Here is a 15780-nt window from a genome sequence, read left to right as displayed (position 1 = left end):
GGTTGATGCCTCCCCGCCTCCAGCCGTTGGTGACCCTGTTTTTCCATGACCACGATCTTCCCCTTTCTATGATGGACTTAATATTTTCTTGAATTTTCTACACTTTTGCATCCTTGAATCTGTTCATTTAAAAAGGAAACTATGTATTGATGTCATAACTGGAAAGCCTTTTTGTCACCCTGAGACTCCATAAACTTAAAAATAACTAATACCAGAAGGAACCTGACCGTGGGTGCTATAGCTGGATAAACCTCAGGGCCACTACGGTGTTCAAGCCACATCAACACCCGGGGGAGACTTTTTTCCTGGACCCCTGGCGACTAGGCCTCCTGCCTGTGGATCTCTGCTGAGCTGCTTGTTAGCTGTGCCTCAGCTTCCCCCTCTGTAAGTGGGAATCGGAGCTGCACCTGCCTTAGGTGTTTTGCAGTCAATGTGTTGAAATAGCACCTCGAGTCAGGCCTGGTTCAGATTAAGCTCTTTATAAGTAAAAACGTATTTAAAAAATTATTAGATGGTCCTAGAGACAAGCCAGTCATGTGACTTATTCAAAAAGGAAACAACTCCCTGTCATGTGACTCTGTTGATTAATGTGGTACCTGTGATCCCCTGAAATGTAAGTTTCCCACCGAGGGAAACACTGGCCCAGAAAGGCCGTCTCCCACATGGTGGCCCCTCGGTGGTCTGAAATTCCTCTTTTTGGTGCCTCCCTGGCATCCAGGAAGAGTATCTTCACTCTCCTCCAGCTCCTATTTGGACTCTGGACTCTGCCTCAGTTTCCTCTCCTGAAAATCAGGGGTGGGTCCTGTTAGCTCAGGGGCTGGCTTTGGAGACTGGGGCCTGCCTAGGCAAAGAGCGTGGGGGTCTCCGAGGAGGAGTCCCGCGCTATCTCTGATGTGGCCCCTCCCCAACAGAAACAGCCTCGTGTGCCACACTCCTCCACCTGTGCCCTCCCCACCCTCACTTTCCTCTGGGATAAGTGCCCATGAGCACAGAGCGGGGTCAGAGTGTTTGTCAGAAGTTCAAACGGTGGAAGTGCTGCAAAGGACCTGAGAGCAAGTTGCGGCTCAGTGTGTGTGCTCACACAGCGCCCCTGGGTCTGTGTTTTCACTGCACTTTCCTGTTGGCTCCCAGCTGCCCGACCAGTTCCGGGGAGGGACCTGGGGCAGTGGCTCCCCGCCCTTTCCCGCTACACACCCACTTTATAAAGGCCCGGCGGCCACACGATGTGCACAGCTGCCCAGCCTGGGGACAAGAGCAGCCGTGCCCCAACTTCTGCTTCCCCTGCCAGCAGCTCAGACCATGGGAGGTCCCCACCTCAGCATCTTTCTCGTCCTACACGGTGAGAATTTGGGGGTTCCTGGCAGGACCCCTTTGGTACCTCTGTTTCCCATCTCTCCCCTCCTCCTCCCTCCCCGCCCCCACCACCGCCTTGTGGTGAAATAGGAGGCACAGCTGGCAGCTCTGGGGCTTGACATGGAGAAAGACACATGGTTAGGCGGGTGCCTTGGGAGAGCCGCTGGCAGTGCCCAGGCACCCCTGCGCCCAGGCAGGAACCCCCCTGGGTGTTCTAAGAGCTTGCTCCCCCACACCCTGAGGATTCTCCAAGCTTCCTTCTGGATCCACAATGGACGGGCAGCTCCTTCGGAGGGGAAACTGAAGCAGCGGGGAAGGAGAGGGGCAAAAAGGGAGTGCTGTGGTCCCCCCCCCCCCCAAGTTACTCTTAACAGATAGCTTAGAGTGGTGCTAGGGAGCTAAAGATGGGCACCCTTCTACTGTGGGGTGTCCCCAGCACATCCCCCACTGTCTCAGTGGCAGGGGAAGCCCAGAGACCCCCCAGTCAGGCTCCCTCAGACCCGGTTGAGACTCAGCTGTGGGTCGAAGGGATTACCACTGCGGGCTTGAACTTGAGTTTTGCTGTGACTTCCCTCGTGCCTCCCTTCCCGCCCCACCCTGGGTGGCTCTAACGGTTATCGGGGCAGCTCGTTGCCTGGGCAACCAGGCAACAGAGAGAGTTAAGAAGTGACACTTGGGGAGCCACAGCTTCCGTGGGCCACAGGGATGGGGTTCCCTGTGCTTACTCAGGGTAACGGGAACGAGCCTTTTTTCATAGCTTTTTCGAGGTGCGAATTGCAGAACATGTAATTCGCCTGTGGCAGGCATACAATTAGATGATTTTGGGGGCAGTGTGTCAGGGGGCTGAGTCACGGAGCCCCATCCTCACTTGCCCCATGTGTAAAATGGGGCAGGTCAAGTCCGGCCTCCACTTTGCAGGGTGGTGTTAAGGGGTGAGTGAGTCCTGGTTCGCAGGAAGAATTAAGTAAACAGTATTTATTGTTATTATTTTCATTGTTATGATGATGGCGATGATGATGACAACGACGATAATGATGATGAGGATGAGGATGATTTCACGGGCGGGTCTGGGGGATGGGCGGGGGTCCTCGGGCAGGAGGAGTAAGGCGAGAATGTTGGCCCCGCCCCTGCCGCAGGGTCCCTACGCAGGAATCTGACTGCGCAGGGCTCAGCTAGGGAAATGCAAACCAGATGGGTCTGGGAGCAGACGACCGGCAGCTCCCTCCAGGCTCCTGTTTGGGTGACTTCCAAGGCCCCAGATGGAGAAGGTCTGGCCCAGCAGCCTCTGTGGTGGGGGAGGGAAGCCCAGCTCTGCCTGATGGGGCGCAAAGAAGCCCCTCCCTGCAGGGTCTGGGGAACTTGACTCCTCACTTCCACCTTCCCCAGCCCCCTGTTCACCAGAGTCTCCATAAGCCTTTTCTGGGCTCTGAGCCTCAGTTTGTCCACCTGTAGAGTGGACAGAAACAAGGACCCCTCTCTCCTAGAGCAGTTGTGAGCGTGAAAGTTGCTAATGGGGCTTTAGGAACTGGGGACGAATCAGCCCAGGCCCCACCCTGCCAGGGAAGGTTTTTTTGTGGTCTGTCCTACAAAGAGGAACTGGGTCCCGGCCAAGGAGATAACTAACTGGACCCTGTGGCCAGAGAGGAGGAAGAGAGAATTCCAGCCTCAGTTTACCCCCAGCTAGGAGAGCCTTGGGGAGAGGGGTCTTTGCCCTCTGCTGGTCTGAGGGGTAATCAGGTTTGGAATTGGGGCTGAGTGTTCAGGGGACCCTCCGGTCTGCACCCCCCATAGCTCCTCGAGCGGTGCTCACCATGACCTACCCCAAAATTCCCCGGGGAGCTCCTCCAAGGGCGACTGAGCCATGAGTTATCCTTTCGTTTGGCCCAGGAAATGACGCATGCCTGCCCTTCTCCCTGATCCCTACCCCGCTGCCCCCAGTCCCCCATCTGGTCTTCCTGGATTACCCGGCCTGGGCTGCCTCCCCGGCATTTCCAGGTCAGCAGGGGCTGGATGGCTCCCTCAAGTCCTCCCACACCGCCACCTGCTTCCCGGTGCCCTCCTCCCTCCCTCCCCCTTCTCTGTTTCTGTTTCTCTATCTCACCCTCAATCTCTCTGTCTCTCTGTGCCTCGCTGTCCAGCCTCGGGCATCTCGGGCATCTCCGTCTCTCCCTTCTAGGAGTTCCCTAGTTCTCTGTTTGTCTCTCCCTATCACTGTCTTCTTAACTGCTGCCCTCTGTTTATCTCTCTGTCTCTCTCATCTCTTAATTTTCTCTTCAGCTCTGTCTCTCCGCTCTCCCTCTTTCTCCTCTCTCCATGTCTCTAGCTCTTTCTCTGTCCCTGTCTCTGTCTCCTCTTTATTTTCTCTCCATCTCTGTCTCCTTGTCTGTCTCTCTGGTCAATGGCAAGGAGGTCCCCATCTCTAGAGCCCCTGCTGACTTGAGGAGGACTCCCAGGACTCGCTGTGGGAGGGGGGTCCCCTGAGCAGCAGGAACAGCAGGACTGGGGGCCCGTACAGCACTGCCCCCAACATGAGCCCACAGCACCGGCCTGTGTGCAGGGAACCAGGAGATGAAATGTCACTCCTGGGTCCCAAGCTAGTTGTCGGGGCTGACAGATGTGGGTGTGGTGTGCTTGCACCTGTGCCCCTGAGGAAGGGTATGGGGGCTGGAGCGCCTTAGATTTGGGGGGATCTGAGTGAACCCCTGGTCTGGCCCTTCATTTTTACGTAAAGAAATGATGACAGTAAACACGATACAAAGGCAGCACTTGTGTGCTTAACTGTCCCACTACTCTGGGAGATGGGTCCCCTCTTCATCCCCACTCTACAGAAGGGGAAGCTGAGGCACTGAGGCACCTGACCAAGCTCTGGGATTAGAGAACTAAGGCCACCTGGCTCCCATCTGTTTCCTGAACTGTTGCACACAGGTCAGCAGAAGCCAAGACCCTGCCAGGCTCGAGCCCCTCCCCACCCTCCAGTTCCTGTAACCACCTTCCGGTGGTAGGCGCAGGCCCTTTGGCCATGGGCACTGGAGGCCCAGGAGGTGCCACCTGCCCAGTCTCTTCTTGCATAATGACAGAGCCCAAGCCTGAGGGGGGTGACACAGCCCTCAGGTGTGCCAGCCTCAGTCCTCTGTCAACCCTTCCCCGTTCTGTGATTGCCTGACCCACCATCTCTCCGTTCCAGTGCTGTGTGTTTTGCTGGCTCTGTTGGAATATGGACCCCGGAACACCAGGGGTGAGTCTCCTGGGGGTAACTCAGTCCACAGCCAGAGTCCCAACCTCCCCCACAACCCCCGGTACCTCTCAGCCCAGGTGGGAGAAAGGCCCGTTGCAGGGGGGAAGCTCAGGGTTACCCCTCCCTGCACCCCTCCCCAGCCCTGGGCTCAGCCCTCATCTTCTGACCGTGGTCTCCATCCCCACAGCCTCTGCCTCCACGGCCTGTGCTCCGTGGTGCCCCCCGCAGTCCACGTGTGTCAACGCCACTGCCTGTCGCTGTCTTCTGGGGTTCATCTCTTCATCTGGGGAGATCGTCACCAGCCCCTCGGAGAGCTGCGATGGTACAGAGGCCTGCGGGGTGGAGGGCCACATGGAGACATGAATAGTGGTTGGGGGTCTGCAGCCTTTGTCTTCAGACTTTCATCAAGAACAGAAAAAAGAGAAAGGAAAAGATACAAAGGAGAAACATGAGAAGTGAATAAATAAACATGGCTTCCTAGAGAGAAAGGAGCTAGGTCTCCAGGAGTCTGGAATCTGCCTCAGTTTGCCCTTCCAGGGCTGGGGAGGGGGATGCAGAGCTTCCACACACCCACCACTTCATCACTTTTTCCTGTATCTAAATCCAGGGTGACAGGCAGAGAGCTGAGAGAGCAGAGCTGCATGAGTGGGCTTCAGGAACGGCTTGCTCCAGCCACAGCCCAGCTGCAGCAGTGTTGCCTGAGAGTCTAATTCCTTCCCAAAAGACACTGATTAAGCATCAGGCCTCATGCTACCTGGGAGACAAGGCTCTCTGCCCTGAGAGCACTCATGCCTTTGGGAGGTGACCCTTTGCCCTGTTTTGTTTCAGACATCAACGAATGCGGACCGCCCCTATTAGTGTCCTGTGGAAAACTGGCAGAATGCCAGAACACGGAGGGGAGCTACAAGTGCTTGTGCTCCTCGGGTTACACGCTTGTTTCTAGGACAACACAATTCGGTAACAAGAGTCAGAACATGTGTGAAGGTAAGAATGACCCCACATCCTCCATCTCCCCATCTGTGAGGTTGGGGTCACCAGAGCCACTCCTGCAGCATATAGGTCCCTGGCTGTAGGTGCAGCGCCCAGGTATGAGTCGGGACAAGTGTGCCTGTGCCCATCCCACCAGCACAGAGAGCCAGGGTGGCATGAGAACCAAGCCCCCATTTGCCTCCTTGTCTGCACACCCTGGTGCAGTGAGCACCCCGCACAACTGCACGTGGTGGCCATGGATCACACTGGGTGTGCCTGGACTTCAGCAAGCCCTGTGGCACAGGCGGTGGTGGTGGGGATGGCGGACATGTGCTGCTGTGTGAGAAACGGACCAGGGCAGAGAGGAAGGGCTGGGGCCGCTGGACAGAGACCCGGCTGAATGAGAGCGGGCTGGGACCTCAAGGGAGAGAGCAGCCTGCTGGTTTGGATCAGGGCCTGTCGCCTGAAGACCGAGCTTTGTGAGGGCTCACCTGGGCCATCTGCCCACCCTGGCATTCCATCCCTTGACGCACCTGAGGACGTGTCTGCTGGTGTCATGGCCCATGAGGTCTCCGCTTGGACTAGGACCCAGGCCACTTCCTCGGCTGCTCGACCCACTTTCTCCAGGCATCAACGGGCCACCCTGGGCACCCACCTGGTCTCCCAGTCCTCTGTGAACCCCCAGGCTCAGGACCCTCTGCAGAAGCCATTTCAGGAAGTTCGGAAGCCTTCCAGGTTACCTGACATCTTATTTGCATAAAACAGTGAGGGTGGTGACATTCCAAGATAGTTCAGGAGCTCAAGGCACGTTGTGTTCCAGAGCAACATTTGTCGGCTGCACCGTGGCCAGGAACTGCCCGGATGAGACCTGATGCCAGGAGGTCCCTCAGATGCCCTGGGCCATGATGGACCCAGGGACCCCGTCAAGAAAACTGGGAGAAGGGAGATTCAGGCCCACCTCCCCCAGAAGGCTCTGCCTCTGGCCAAAAACCGCACATGGAGAAGATGCCTCCTTGCACCCTGACCCCAATTCTCAGCCTCTCAGCCTCCATCTATTTCCCCAAGGAAGCCTCCGCCCTGAGCCTCCCTGATAACTTCAGTTCACGGGACTGTGGGCAGCATGGATGTCAGGGACCAGTCGGGTGACGTGTCGGGGGTGGGTGCAGTGACACCGACTTCCCCCATCCTGCCCCCAACTCAGAGACTTGGGTGAATGAAGAGGCTCCCATCTGGATCAGATGACAAGAGAGGGCGTCATTGGAAATTGCCCCAGGTTTGACCCTCTCCTGAGGAGGTCAGCCCAGGAGCCATGGGGGCCCAGACCACTGGGGGCAGAAGACAGAGGCTGAAAGCTCCTTGGCAAGGCCCACGGGTGTGTGTCCCTGGTGGGAGAACAAGGAGCCCCATGAGAGAAACACCTGCCACTCTTCACTTATCAGCACCTGCTCCCTGCTCCAGGCACCCAGCCCTTGCCCACCACTGGCCTGGATCACGTGGTTCTCACCACTTCCTGCCAGTCCAGGGGCTGCCTTCTCGGGGCCGGAAGAGGCGCCTTTCCCGCCCCAAGGCTATACGGCTGGATGTGAGCCCCGCTGTCCACTATGGCCTGGCACACCTGTCCAGGTGGCCCTGACCTATCTGGCATCATTTTCATTTCCTGGGCTCCTTGAGGAGTCAGGCTCAAGGGTGATTCTTCGTCCATCTCCAGGGGCTAGAGTCTCAGAATTAGCCAGGATGGCAGATCACTGTCTCACCAGAGCTACGGGGATTCCAAGGAGAACTCAGCCAACAGCCCCCACCCCGGGAGAGTCGGGACAAAGGCCGCCAAAATGAGCCCTGCTAAAGGAATGCGGCATTTCTCCTGCACTTGGTTCCAAGAAGAACTGCCCTGGCCTTTGCCCAAGTCCTTGGGCTGGACACAGGTGGCAATGATGTCCTTGTCCTAGCTGGGAGCTGCCCGGACGTCTGAAGGAGGCAAAGCTGGCAGGGAAGACTTCTGGCCACATGTGGGCAACAAAGCATCTAGACCACCACCTTTACCAATAGGACACCTCCCCGTGGACTAGAAAAGGCACCCACACACCTGGGATGCTTCCAGATGCTTCCATGCTAAGAAGCTGAAGGCTGCCCATGGCTGCAGGCATCCACCCCGCTCTCCTCCTGTTGCAGACATGGATGAATGTCAGTTGCCGCTGGAATCTGTAACCGCTGCCACATCTGGGTCAACACACAGGGCAGCTACACCTGCAAGTGCCCACCGGGGCTGGAGATGGACCTGGAGGACCCGAAGGTGTGCAAAGGTGGAGGCCCCAGGAAGACACTGTGAGGCTGGACTGGAGCTGGGGGAGGCGCCAAGGCAGGTCCCGCAGCCCAAGGAGGCAGAAGAAGATCCACATGTTCCTGAAATGCCACAGGCCTGCCAAGGGCCCTGCCCAAGGATCCCTCTTCCTGAAAGGTCCTGCCACAGAGCAGGGAGGCAGCAGGGCCTTCTGCACCGGGGGTTTTCTGTGCAGCCCCTGTGAGCACTCCCGACACTTCCCCTTCCACGCATGTCACACACAAGCCCAGGGAGATGTCACTTCATGTTCCCAGAGAGGAAGCATGGACCAGGACCCAGGAGGGAGTAGGCAGGCATCTTTGGTCAGGAAGTCCAGCCCACAAACTCAGCTTCCCTCCTGGTTTTGCCGCCTATGAACGAGAGACTACTGTCCCTGCCATGCCATCTTGCTGGAGGCCACCATAAGGTGCTTTGAGGGTGAAGTTGAAGGTCACCAGCTGGTGCCCTGTGTACTAACGGTGGGGTCCTTTGTGCCGGGCAGTGAGAAGAGTGTGCAGTGTGTGGAAGGAGGGCCTGATGCTCTGGCTTTGTCCTCAGATGTGAATGAATGTGCCTCGGGGCAACACTCCTGCCACAAGTCCACGCACTGCCTCAACATCCAGGGCAGCTATAAGTGCAGCTGCCGTCCTGGCTGGAAGCCAGCTCCTGGGTCCCCCAATGGCCCAGTCAACACCATCTGTGAAGGTTTGCAGTTCAGATCTCATAAATATGACACATCTTCTTATTTTGCTGAGCCAGCTTAGAGGAAGGTGCCACAACTTGATTTCTCTGAGAAGAGGCGGCAGTGCTTCCAGCCACGGCGTGTCCTCAGTGCTGGCAGTGAGGAGTGGGCGCTCAGGCCGGGCAGGGCCGAGCTCCTGGTTCTTTTCTGACAAGGGCCGGAGTGCAGCTCGTGGAGGCCGCGGTGCCCCAACCGCACGGGGAGCGCTGCCAGTGCCGCAGCCTCCCTGGCTAGAAAGCCCTCATCCTGGGTCCCCTAACCCCCGTCCACCCAGCAGAGCATGTGAGGGGACCCAGCTTTGGGATAACACCTCACAGGCACAGTCCAGCCAGGTCCACCTTGTAGGGACACTGAGCTTACGGTGCTTTTACAGGGAAAAATGTCATCAAAATTTGTATCCTGATGTGCTAGGTGCCGGGTAAGCGCGATGTAGTGAGGTGTCCTCGGTGGGAACTGCTAAGGGAGCTTGAGTGAAGAGGAAGGAAGGATGCATGCAGTCAGCAGCGAGAAGGCCTGACACTCTGGCTTTGTCCTCAGATGTGGATGAATGTGCCTCGGGGCAACACTCCTGCCACAACTCCACAAGCTGCATCAACATCCCGGGCAGCTATAAGTGCCGCTGCCGCCCTGGCTGGACGCCAGCTCCTGGGTCCCCCAGTGGCCCAAACAGCACTGTCTGCGAAGGTTCAGAGTTCAGATCCCACACACACTCCCAGACACCACAACTGAAACTTTTGATCACATGCTCAGCGGCACCCACAGGAACCCAGCGGAATAAATGCTGGGGCTGCCCTGCCGTTCCAGGCGCTAATCCCTTTGAGGCTAAATGGGAAAGACTTGGGTGGCCCTGAGGAAGCAGCAGGGGTATCAAGGGGAGGCTCCTGGGGACCTCAGGCAGCAGCTAATCAATAACTGGGACGAAGGTATTTCACTATCTCAAAACCTGCATGGCTGTGTTGGGCTCACCTGCTACGTGTCAGGCCTCTGCACACTTCCTGTAACACCTGCATCCACCACTCAGGGATGTGCAGTCACCAGGTGTCATCACCTCCAGCCAAGGGGTGGGGTCGGGGGCACTAACACGGGGAAGGGGGCGGGGCACGGAGAGGAGAGGGGCTGATCCGGCTGGGACAGGCAGGGCCTGATTCCCTCCTTCATGTCCCCAGATGTGGACGAGTGCAGCTCCGGGAGGCATCTGTGTGACAACTCCACCTTGTGCGTCAACACTCTGGGCTCATACACATGCCACTGCCGTGCAGGCTGGGTGCCCAAACCCGGATTTCTGAATAAACCAAGGACTACGCAGTGTGAAGGTACCTCGCCTGGCGCTAGACCCCGCCTCCAATGCACACAGACACTCTCACACCTAATGTGCCTCAATTCTGTCCCCTGCAGAGATCTTCCCTGCCTGGACCCCTCCCCCTGGGATCAAGAGCCAGGTGAGAGACTCCAGCGGGGGCTGATTTCCCTGCTGCTGCTCCCGCACCAGCTGTGAGGCTCTCTGACCCCACATCTCCTCTCTCCCAGAGTCTCTCCCGCTTCTTTGAAAAAGTTCAGAATCTCAGCAGAGACTTCAAGCCTGCCTCGCCCCAGGACACCATCAAGGTAAGGGCCGGACTGTGGGGGGACCTCAGGACAGTGTGGGGCTGGCTGGGTGACGCCTCCAAGTGAGTGAGGCAGCCCAAGCAAGGGCCTCCGATCGGACAAACCCGTGTGGCTGTGTGCACAGTATACACACACCATGTACATCCCCATCACACTAACACAGACGTACACGCCCCCCGATTCCTGGGACCCCCAGTGGCTGGAGCAGGGCCCTCACGCACACTCACAGTCAAGGGGGATGTAATGGCTACAGAATGGAGGAAGTGAGAGTTTTGCCTCCGGAGCTGAACCACAAAGATTCAAATCCCCCCGCAAACACACACTTTCTGCTGTGACCTCAGGAAGTAACTCCCCTGTGTGGGTCGCAGTCTCCTACTCCATACGGTGGTTGTGTAGGTTTCAATGAACTAAGAGAGGCTCAAAGAATAGTACCTGGCACACAGTTAGCATTAGATGTAAGTTTTAACACAATAACTCAGCCCAGTAGAAATATATGATCTCCTTATGTCATTTTAAATTTTCCAGTAGCTTTATTTAAAAAAAAAAAAAAAGGTAAAGTAAAAAGTGAAATAATGTGAACATTACACTAACCCAATAGATCCAAAGTGTTACCGCTTCAACATGGTACCACATGTGGCGCCGGGCGACTGTTCTGGACGGTGCAGACTTAGAACAGAACCCGCACAATGTCAATGACTGATAACTGTTAAGTGCCGTGTTATATGTGCACACAGGCCTGCACTCGATCCTCCTACTTGTCTTCTGGCTACCGCAGTGTTTCGATGATTCCCCCATGCCTGTCCCCTAGGCAACCTGGGTGGCTCTCTGGTGTGTCCCCTGGTGAGGGACTGAGATCAGGGTCCTTGGGAGGTTCCTGTGGTTCAGTGACCCAGCAGCTGTCACCCATCACCCCCAGAATCTCATCAAGTCATTGGACAAGCTACTGGAAGACCCTGGGGACCTGGAGGCCCTGGCCCTCCCTGACCGGCACCGCGTGGCCACCCACCTGCTGTCACAGCTCGAAGAAGTTCTGAGGACACTGGCCAAGGCCATACCTGAAGCCTCCTTCACCTACCGTTCCCCTTCGGACACAGGTGAGGCCTCTTCCTCACAGGTGAGGCCCCGCCCCAGCCCTGGGCTCTACCCTGCATCCAGAGACCCCATCACTGCCCCTCTCCCCTCAGAGCTGTCCCTGATGATCCGGGAGCAAGGGAACGGAACTGTCACCGTGGGCCAGAGCCTCGCCCGGATGCGGCTGAACTGGGCTGAGGCAGTTGGAGTCGGGGAGTCTGGTAACAGCGGGAGCCTGAGGGGGCCTCCTGGGGGGGCGGGAAGAGCTGGGCGTGAATAGGGGGTGAGGTTCCAGATGTGTAACAACTGGAAACGCCTAATTTATGCATCTGAGGAGGGAGGAGGGAGGGCAGTAAAGGCAGCCAGCCTGTCTGTCCCCCAGGCGCCACCGTGGCAGGCATATTCTCCAGCCGAAACATGAAGAAATTGCTGGCCAATGCGTCCTTGAAGTTGGACCCTGAGAAGAAAGTCCAGCTGGAAAAGATGCACGAAGGTCCCGTCAGTGGTGGCCAGCCCAGGCTCCTGTCCGCTGTCAACACGGTCTTTCTGAGCAAGAAGGACATGGGGAAACGAGACTCCCCTGTCGACTTCTCCTTCTCCCACCTTGTGAGTCTGTGGGTGGGGAGGGGGAACTGGCCCCACTGTCCACCCCATAGCCAATGTCATGGTGGCCCCTCCACCGTCTCCATTTCCCACCTGCGGCCAGTCATCTGCTTCCTGAAATGCACCCCAGGGCCTTTGCACTTACTGTGCTGCCTGCCTGGGACAGCTTTCCCTCACGTGACTCAGTCCTTTACCTGTTTCTAGTCTTTGTTCAAATGCCACCTTCTCTTTTAGGCCTCCCCCCCTTTTAAAATGACAACTTGTAATCAGTGATGCCCCACCTTTCTCCTGTCCTGCTTCTTTTTCTTCTTTTCCAATAGCACTTAGCACCTTCTAACACACTGTCTAGTTTACTTATCTCTATGGTTTATCATTTACTGTCTGTGCCCCCAGTGAGCACATCAGCCCCACAAGGGCAGGGCTTGTGCCTGCTTTGTTCCCTTCTGTGCCCCTGGCTGGCACACAGGGCAGGTGCTCAGTAAATACTTGTCGGTGAAAAGCAGCCCTTTCTCATTTCTCCAGCCCTGACACTAACCTCTAACCCTAACCACCCCACCTGCCCACAGGCGGAGAAGCCCGGGCCACAGCAGGAGCTAATCTGCGCCTTCTGGAAGGGTGACAAGGACAGTGGCGGGTACTGGGCCACCACAGGCTGCCGGAAGCTGGGCAGCGGGAATGGCAGCACCACCTGCCGATGCAGCCACCTGAGCAGTTTTGCCATTCTCATGGCCCACTATGACGTAGAGGTGAGAGCCCAGGGCCACCCTCAAGGCCCACAGGCCAAAGGCTGGCTTAGCTGAGACAAGCAGCTAGTTCTTGATGTTGTGGCCCAACTGGTTCTGTTTGGTTGCATAAGCCCAAGTAGCCTATCCTGTGCAACACCCCCAACCCCCGCCGCCAACTGGTCCCCTCCCTGGGAACTACAGGCCACCTACCTCTCTATGACCCAGCAACTAAACAGTCTGACCTGACACTGGAGGTCTGCCCCAGCTAGTGCCCCTCTGACTACCCACCCCAATCCAGCTGATCTAGCTGTTAAATATCACTAAAAGCTGAAACACAACTTCCTGAATGTGGCCTCAGGTGATCCATAAAAATACGGCCATGTGGATAACTGGAATGGGCCTGGCAGAGTAGGGGAAGTTGGTGGTCCAGGCCAAAGGTCCAGGAAATACTGAAATGTGGGATTTGTGAGCTGGTAAGTGTGGCCAGTAAGGGCAGAAGCAGGAGATGAGATCACAGAAGGGGACTCATCAGTGCTGGAAAAACATGTGACAGTCAATACTTCACTGGGGACCTTTTTGGGAGAGCATAGGGGGAACCTTGCTGCACCTGTGGGTGTGTATGTCTAGCAGGATATTTAGGATGACAAAGATATAGCAGGCTTGCTCTGTTGAAGGCAGAGAGGTGGGGGGAGGTGATCAGCCTAATCTGAGTCCTGCAGGCCAGTCAGGTCCCAGGTGGGTCTGGGCTGTGGGACCCACAGGGGAGGCAGAAGGCCTCAGGGTGCTGATCAAGCCCCACCCACCCCATCCTGCATCTAGGACTGGAAGCTGGCTTTGATCACCAAAGTGGGACTGGTGCTGTCACTGATCTGCCTGCTGCTGTGCATCCTGACCTTCCTGCTTGTGCGGCCCATCCAGGGCTCGCGCACCACAGTGCACCTGCACCTCTGCATATGCCTCTTCGTGGGCTCCGCCATATTCCTAGCAGGCATTGAGAACCAAGGCGGCCAGGTGAGGTCCCACCCCGTGCAGTGCCCCACTCTCGCCTGGGCACTAGGCCAGCAAGGTCCAGGGTAGAGGTAGCTCGCCTATTCCCAGGGCTCAGTTGGGGAGACTGGCCCGAGGGACAAGTGGCCCCGCCCAGGAGCCAGCGGGAACAACGTCGCCTAACTGCCTCTGGGTCGTGGCCCAAGCCGCCACGAGGGCTCGAGGGCTCGGGCAGGAGACCCGCTGCCGCAGGCTGCGTGTGTTCTGGCCCCGCACTGGCTTGACGTCACCCTCGACCCCTACCCCGCAGGACCCGGGGCCGCCCTGCCGCCTGGTGGCCGGGCTGCTGCACTACTGCTTCTTGGCCGCCTTCTGCTGGATGAGCCTCGAGGGCCTGGAGCTTTACTTCCTCGTGGTGCGTGTGTTCCAGGGCCAGGGCCTGAGCAAGCCCTGGCTCTACCTGATTGGCTACGGCGTTCCTGGGTTCATCGTGGCCATCTCAGCAGCAGCCTATCCCAAGGGCTATGGCCGCAAACGCTTGTGAGTGCAGAGTAGCGGGGCCATGGGATGGATGGGGGTTGGGGCATACCACACACAGTGCCCCACTCCCTTGGACATCCCTCTGGCTCCTGACCAGACCTCTCCCTTACTGCCCAGCTGCTGGCTGGACACCTCCCACGGCTTCCCCTGGAGCTTCAATGGACCTGTGGCCTTCATCATTTTGGTAACTAGCCCTCACCCCACACTCCACCCTCAAAGCCTGAGCTGCCTGGCCCCTCACTGAGCCCGATAGACCAGCTCTTTCCCTGCAAGTTCCAAGGAACCCCTAATCCAAACTCTCTGCTCCCCGCTCAGTGCAATGGTGTCATCTTCGTGACAACTGTCTGGAAGCTCGCTCAGAAGTTCTCTGAGATCAACCCAGACATGAACAAATTAAAGAAGGCCAGGTGAGGGCAGGGGCTGACAGGGGTGGGGGGACGCTGGGGCTGGCCCCCTGCTTCAAGCAGCCGCTCTCTCCCCCAGGGTGCTGACCATCACAGCCATCGCACAGCTCCTCGTGCTGGGCTGCACGTGGGCCTCTGGCCTGTTCCTCTTCAGCCCGAGTAGCCACAGTAATGTGCTGGCCTACGTCTTCACCATCCTCAACTGCTTTCAGGGCTTCTTCCTCTTCCTGTTGCACTGCCTGCTCAACAAGAAGGTGGGCTTTGGTCAAGCTGTGTGGGGGGCTGGTACGCTCCCCCTCCCCCTACTTCCCCGGGCTCTCTCCCCTGACCTGGCATCTTGGGCCCTGCAGGTGAGGGAGGAGTACCAGAAGTGGGCCTACATGGTCACTGGGAATAAGTATAAGGACTTCGCCACATCCACGTTGAGCTCCAGCCACAACCAGACTAAGGTAAGGGCTGACCCTGGTGCAAAGGTGCTGGACCAGAAGGCAGCCTTGGGGCAGACTCCGTCCTCACTGGGCTCTTCTCTCTCCAGGTCCTCAGGACATCAGAGTCTGGCATGTGACCACGATTTGACCTGGCCAGCAGCTTCTGTGGCCTCCTCAGCAGCTTTTGCACATACTGGACTGTCCCCCTCCTGTCTCAACACCCTGCTCCCTCTGCCTTCATTGGAGAGAGGGAGCTGACAGTTGTTCTCTGGCACCAAACCTGGGAACACACAGCCAGGGTGGAATTGGACCTGATGGGCCTGCTTCTGGCTGCCTCTGCTGCACCCCAGCTGGGACCCTGGTAGGCAGGAGCTGGCCCAGGGCAACAGCGCCTTGCCCTGGTACACAATGCCCGGACAGACAAGGATCCTGTGCTCCCCTGGCCTCCCAGTCACCTGTTTTTGCAACAAACCAAGAGGCAAGGGTGTTGGGGTTCAACTTTCCTGTTAAGCTAAGACTGAGGTCAAGGGTGGGAGAAGGGCAGGGCCCCTCCTGGCCCTGCCACCTGTGGTTCACGGTACAGAGGCCAGTCTGCCTCTTTGGCAGAGTGTTCTCACTGTTTTGAAGGTGGTGGATATTGTGTCATGTTTTTTTTTATTATCTGTATAAACTTTTCAATGTTGACACTTAAAATTAAATTTCACACTGATACAGAAGGTAGCTTTGCTGTCTGGCTGGGGGCTCCCTGGCCAGACCCACTGCGTCTGTGAAATGTGGAGAGATCAGTAGGAAACAGATGGG

General features: G+C 57.3%; 1 protein-coding gene across 1 annotated transcript; it reads left to right on the top strand.

Annotated features, from left to right (window-relative positions):
• Positions 1-1235: 1235 nt before the first annotated feature.
• ADGRE5 (adhesion G protein-coupled receptor E5) lies at positions 1236-15695 on the top strand. The gene is made up of 19 exons (XM_054562091.1): positions 1236-1339; positions 4538-4588; positions 4776-4910; positions 5417-5572; positions 8433-8579; positions 9154-9300; positions 10012-10055; positions 10144-10221; positions 11138-11315; positions 11406-11513; positions 11675-11898; positions 12462-12641; positions 13440-13631; positions 13918-14147; positions 14265-14331; positions 14463-14554; positions 14631-14805; positions 14902-15000; positions 15087-15695. The coding sequence occupies exons 1-19, from the start codon at positions 1300-1302 to the stop codon at positions 15114-15116; spliced, it is 2373 nt and encodes a 790-aa protein (XP_054418066.1). The 5' UTR covers positions 1236-1299; the 3' UTR covers positions 15117-15695.
• Positions 15696-15780: the final 85 nt, after the last annotated feature.

The sequence above is a fragment of the Pteronotus mesoamericanus genome, unplaced genomic scaffold (assembly GCF_021234165.1).
Source record: "Pteronotus mesoamericanus isolate MK-2021 breed Mesoamerican mustached bat unplaced genomic scaffold, CSHL_Meso_final scaffold_636, whole genome shotgun sequence".
Classification (NCBI taxonomy): domain Eukaryota; kingdom Metazoa; phylum Chordata; class Mammalia; order Chiroptera; family Mormoopidae; genus Pteronotus; species Pteronotus mesoamericanus.
The sequence above is the reverse complement of the archived record's forward strand: the minus strand, read 5'-3'. Positions and strand labels throughout refer to the sequence as shown.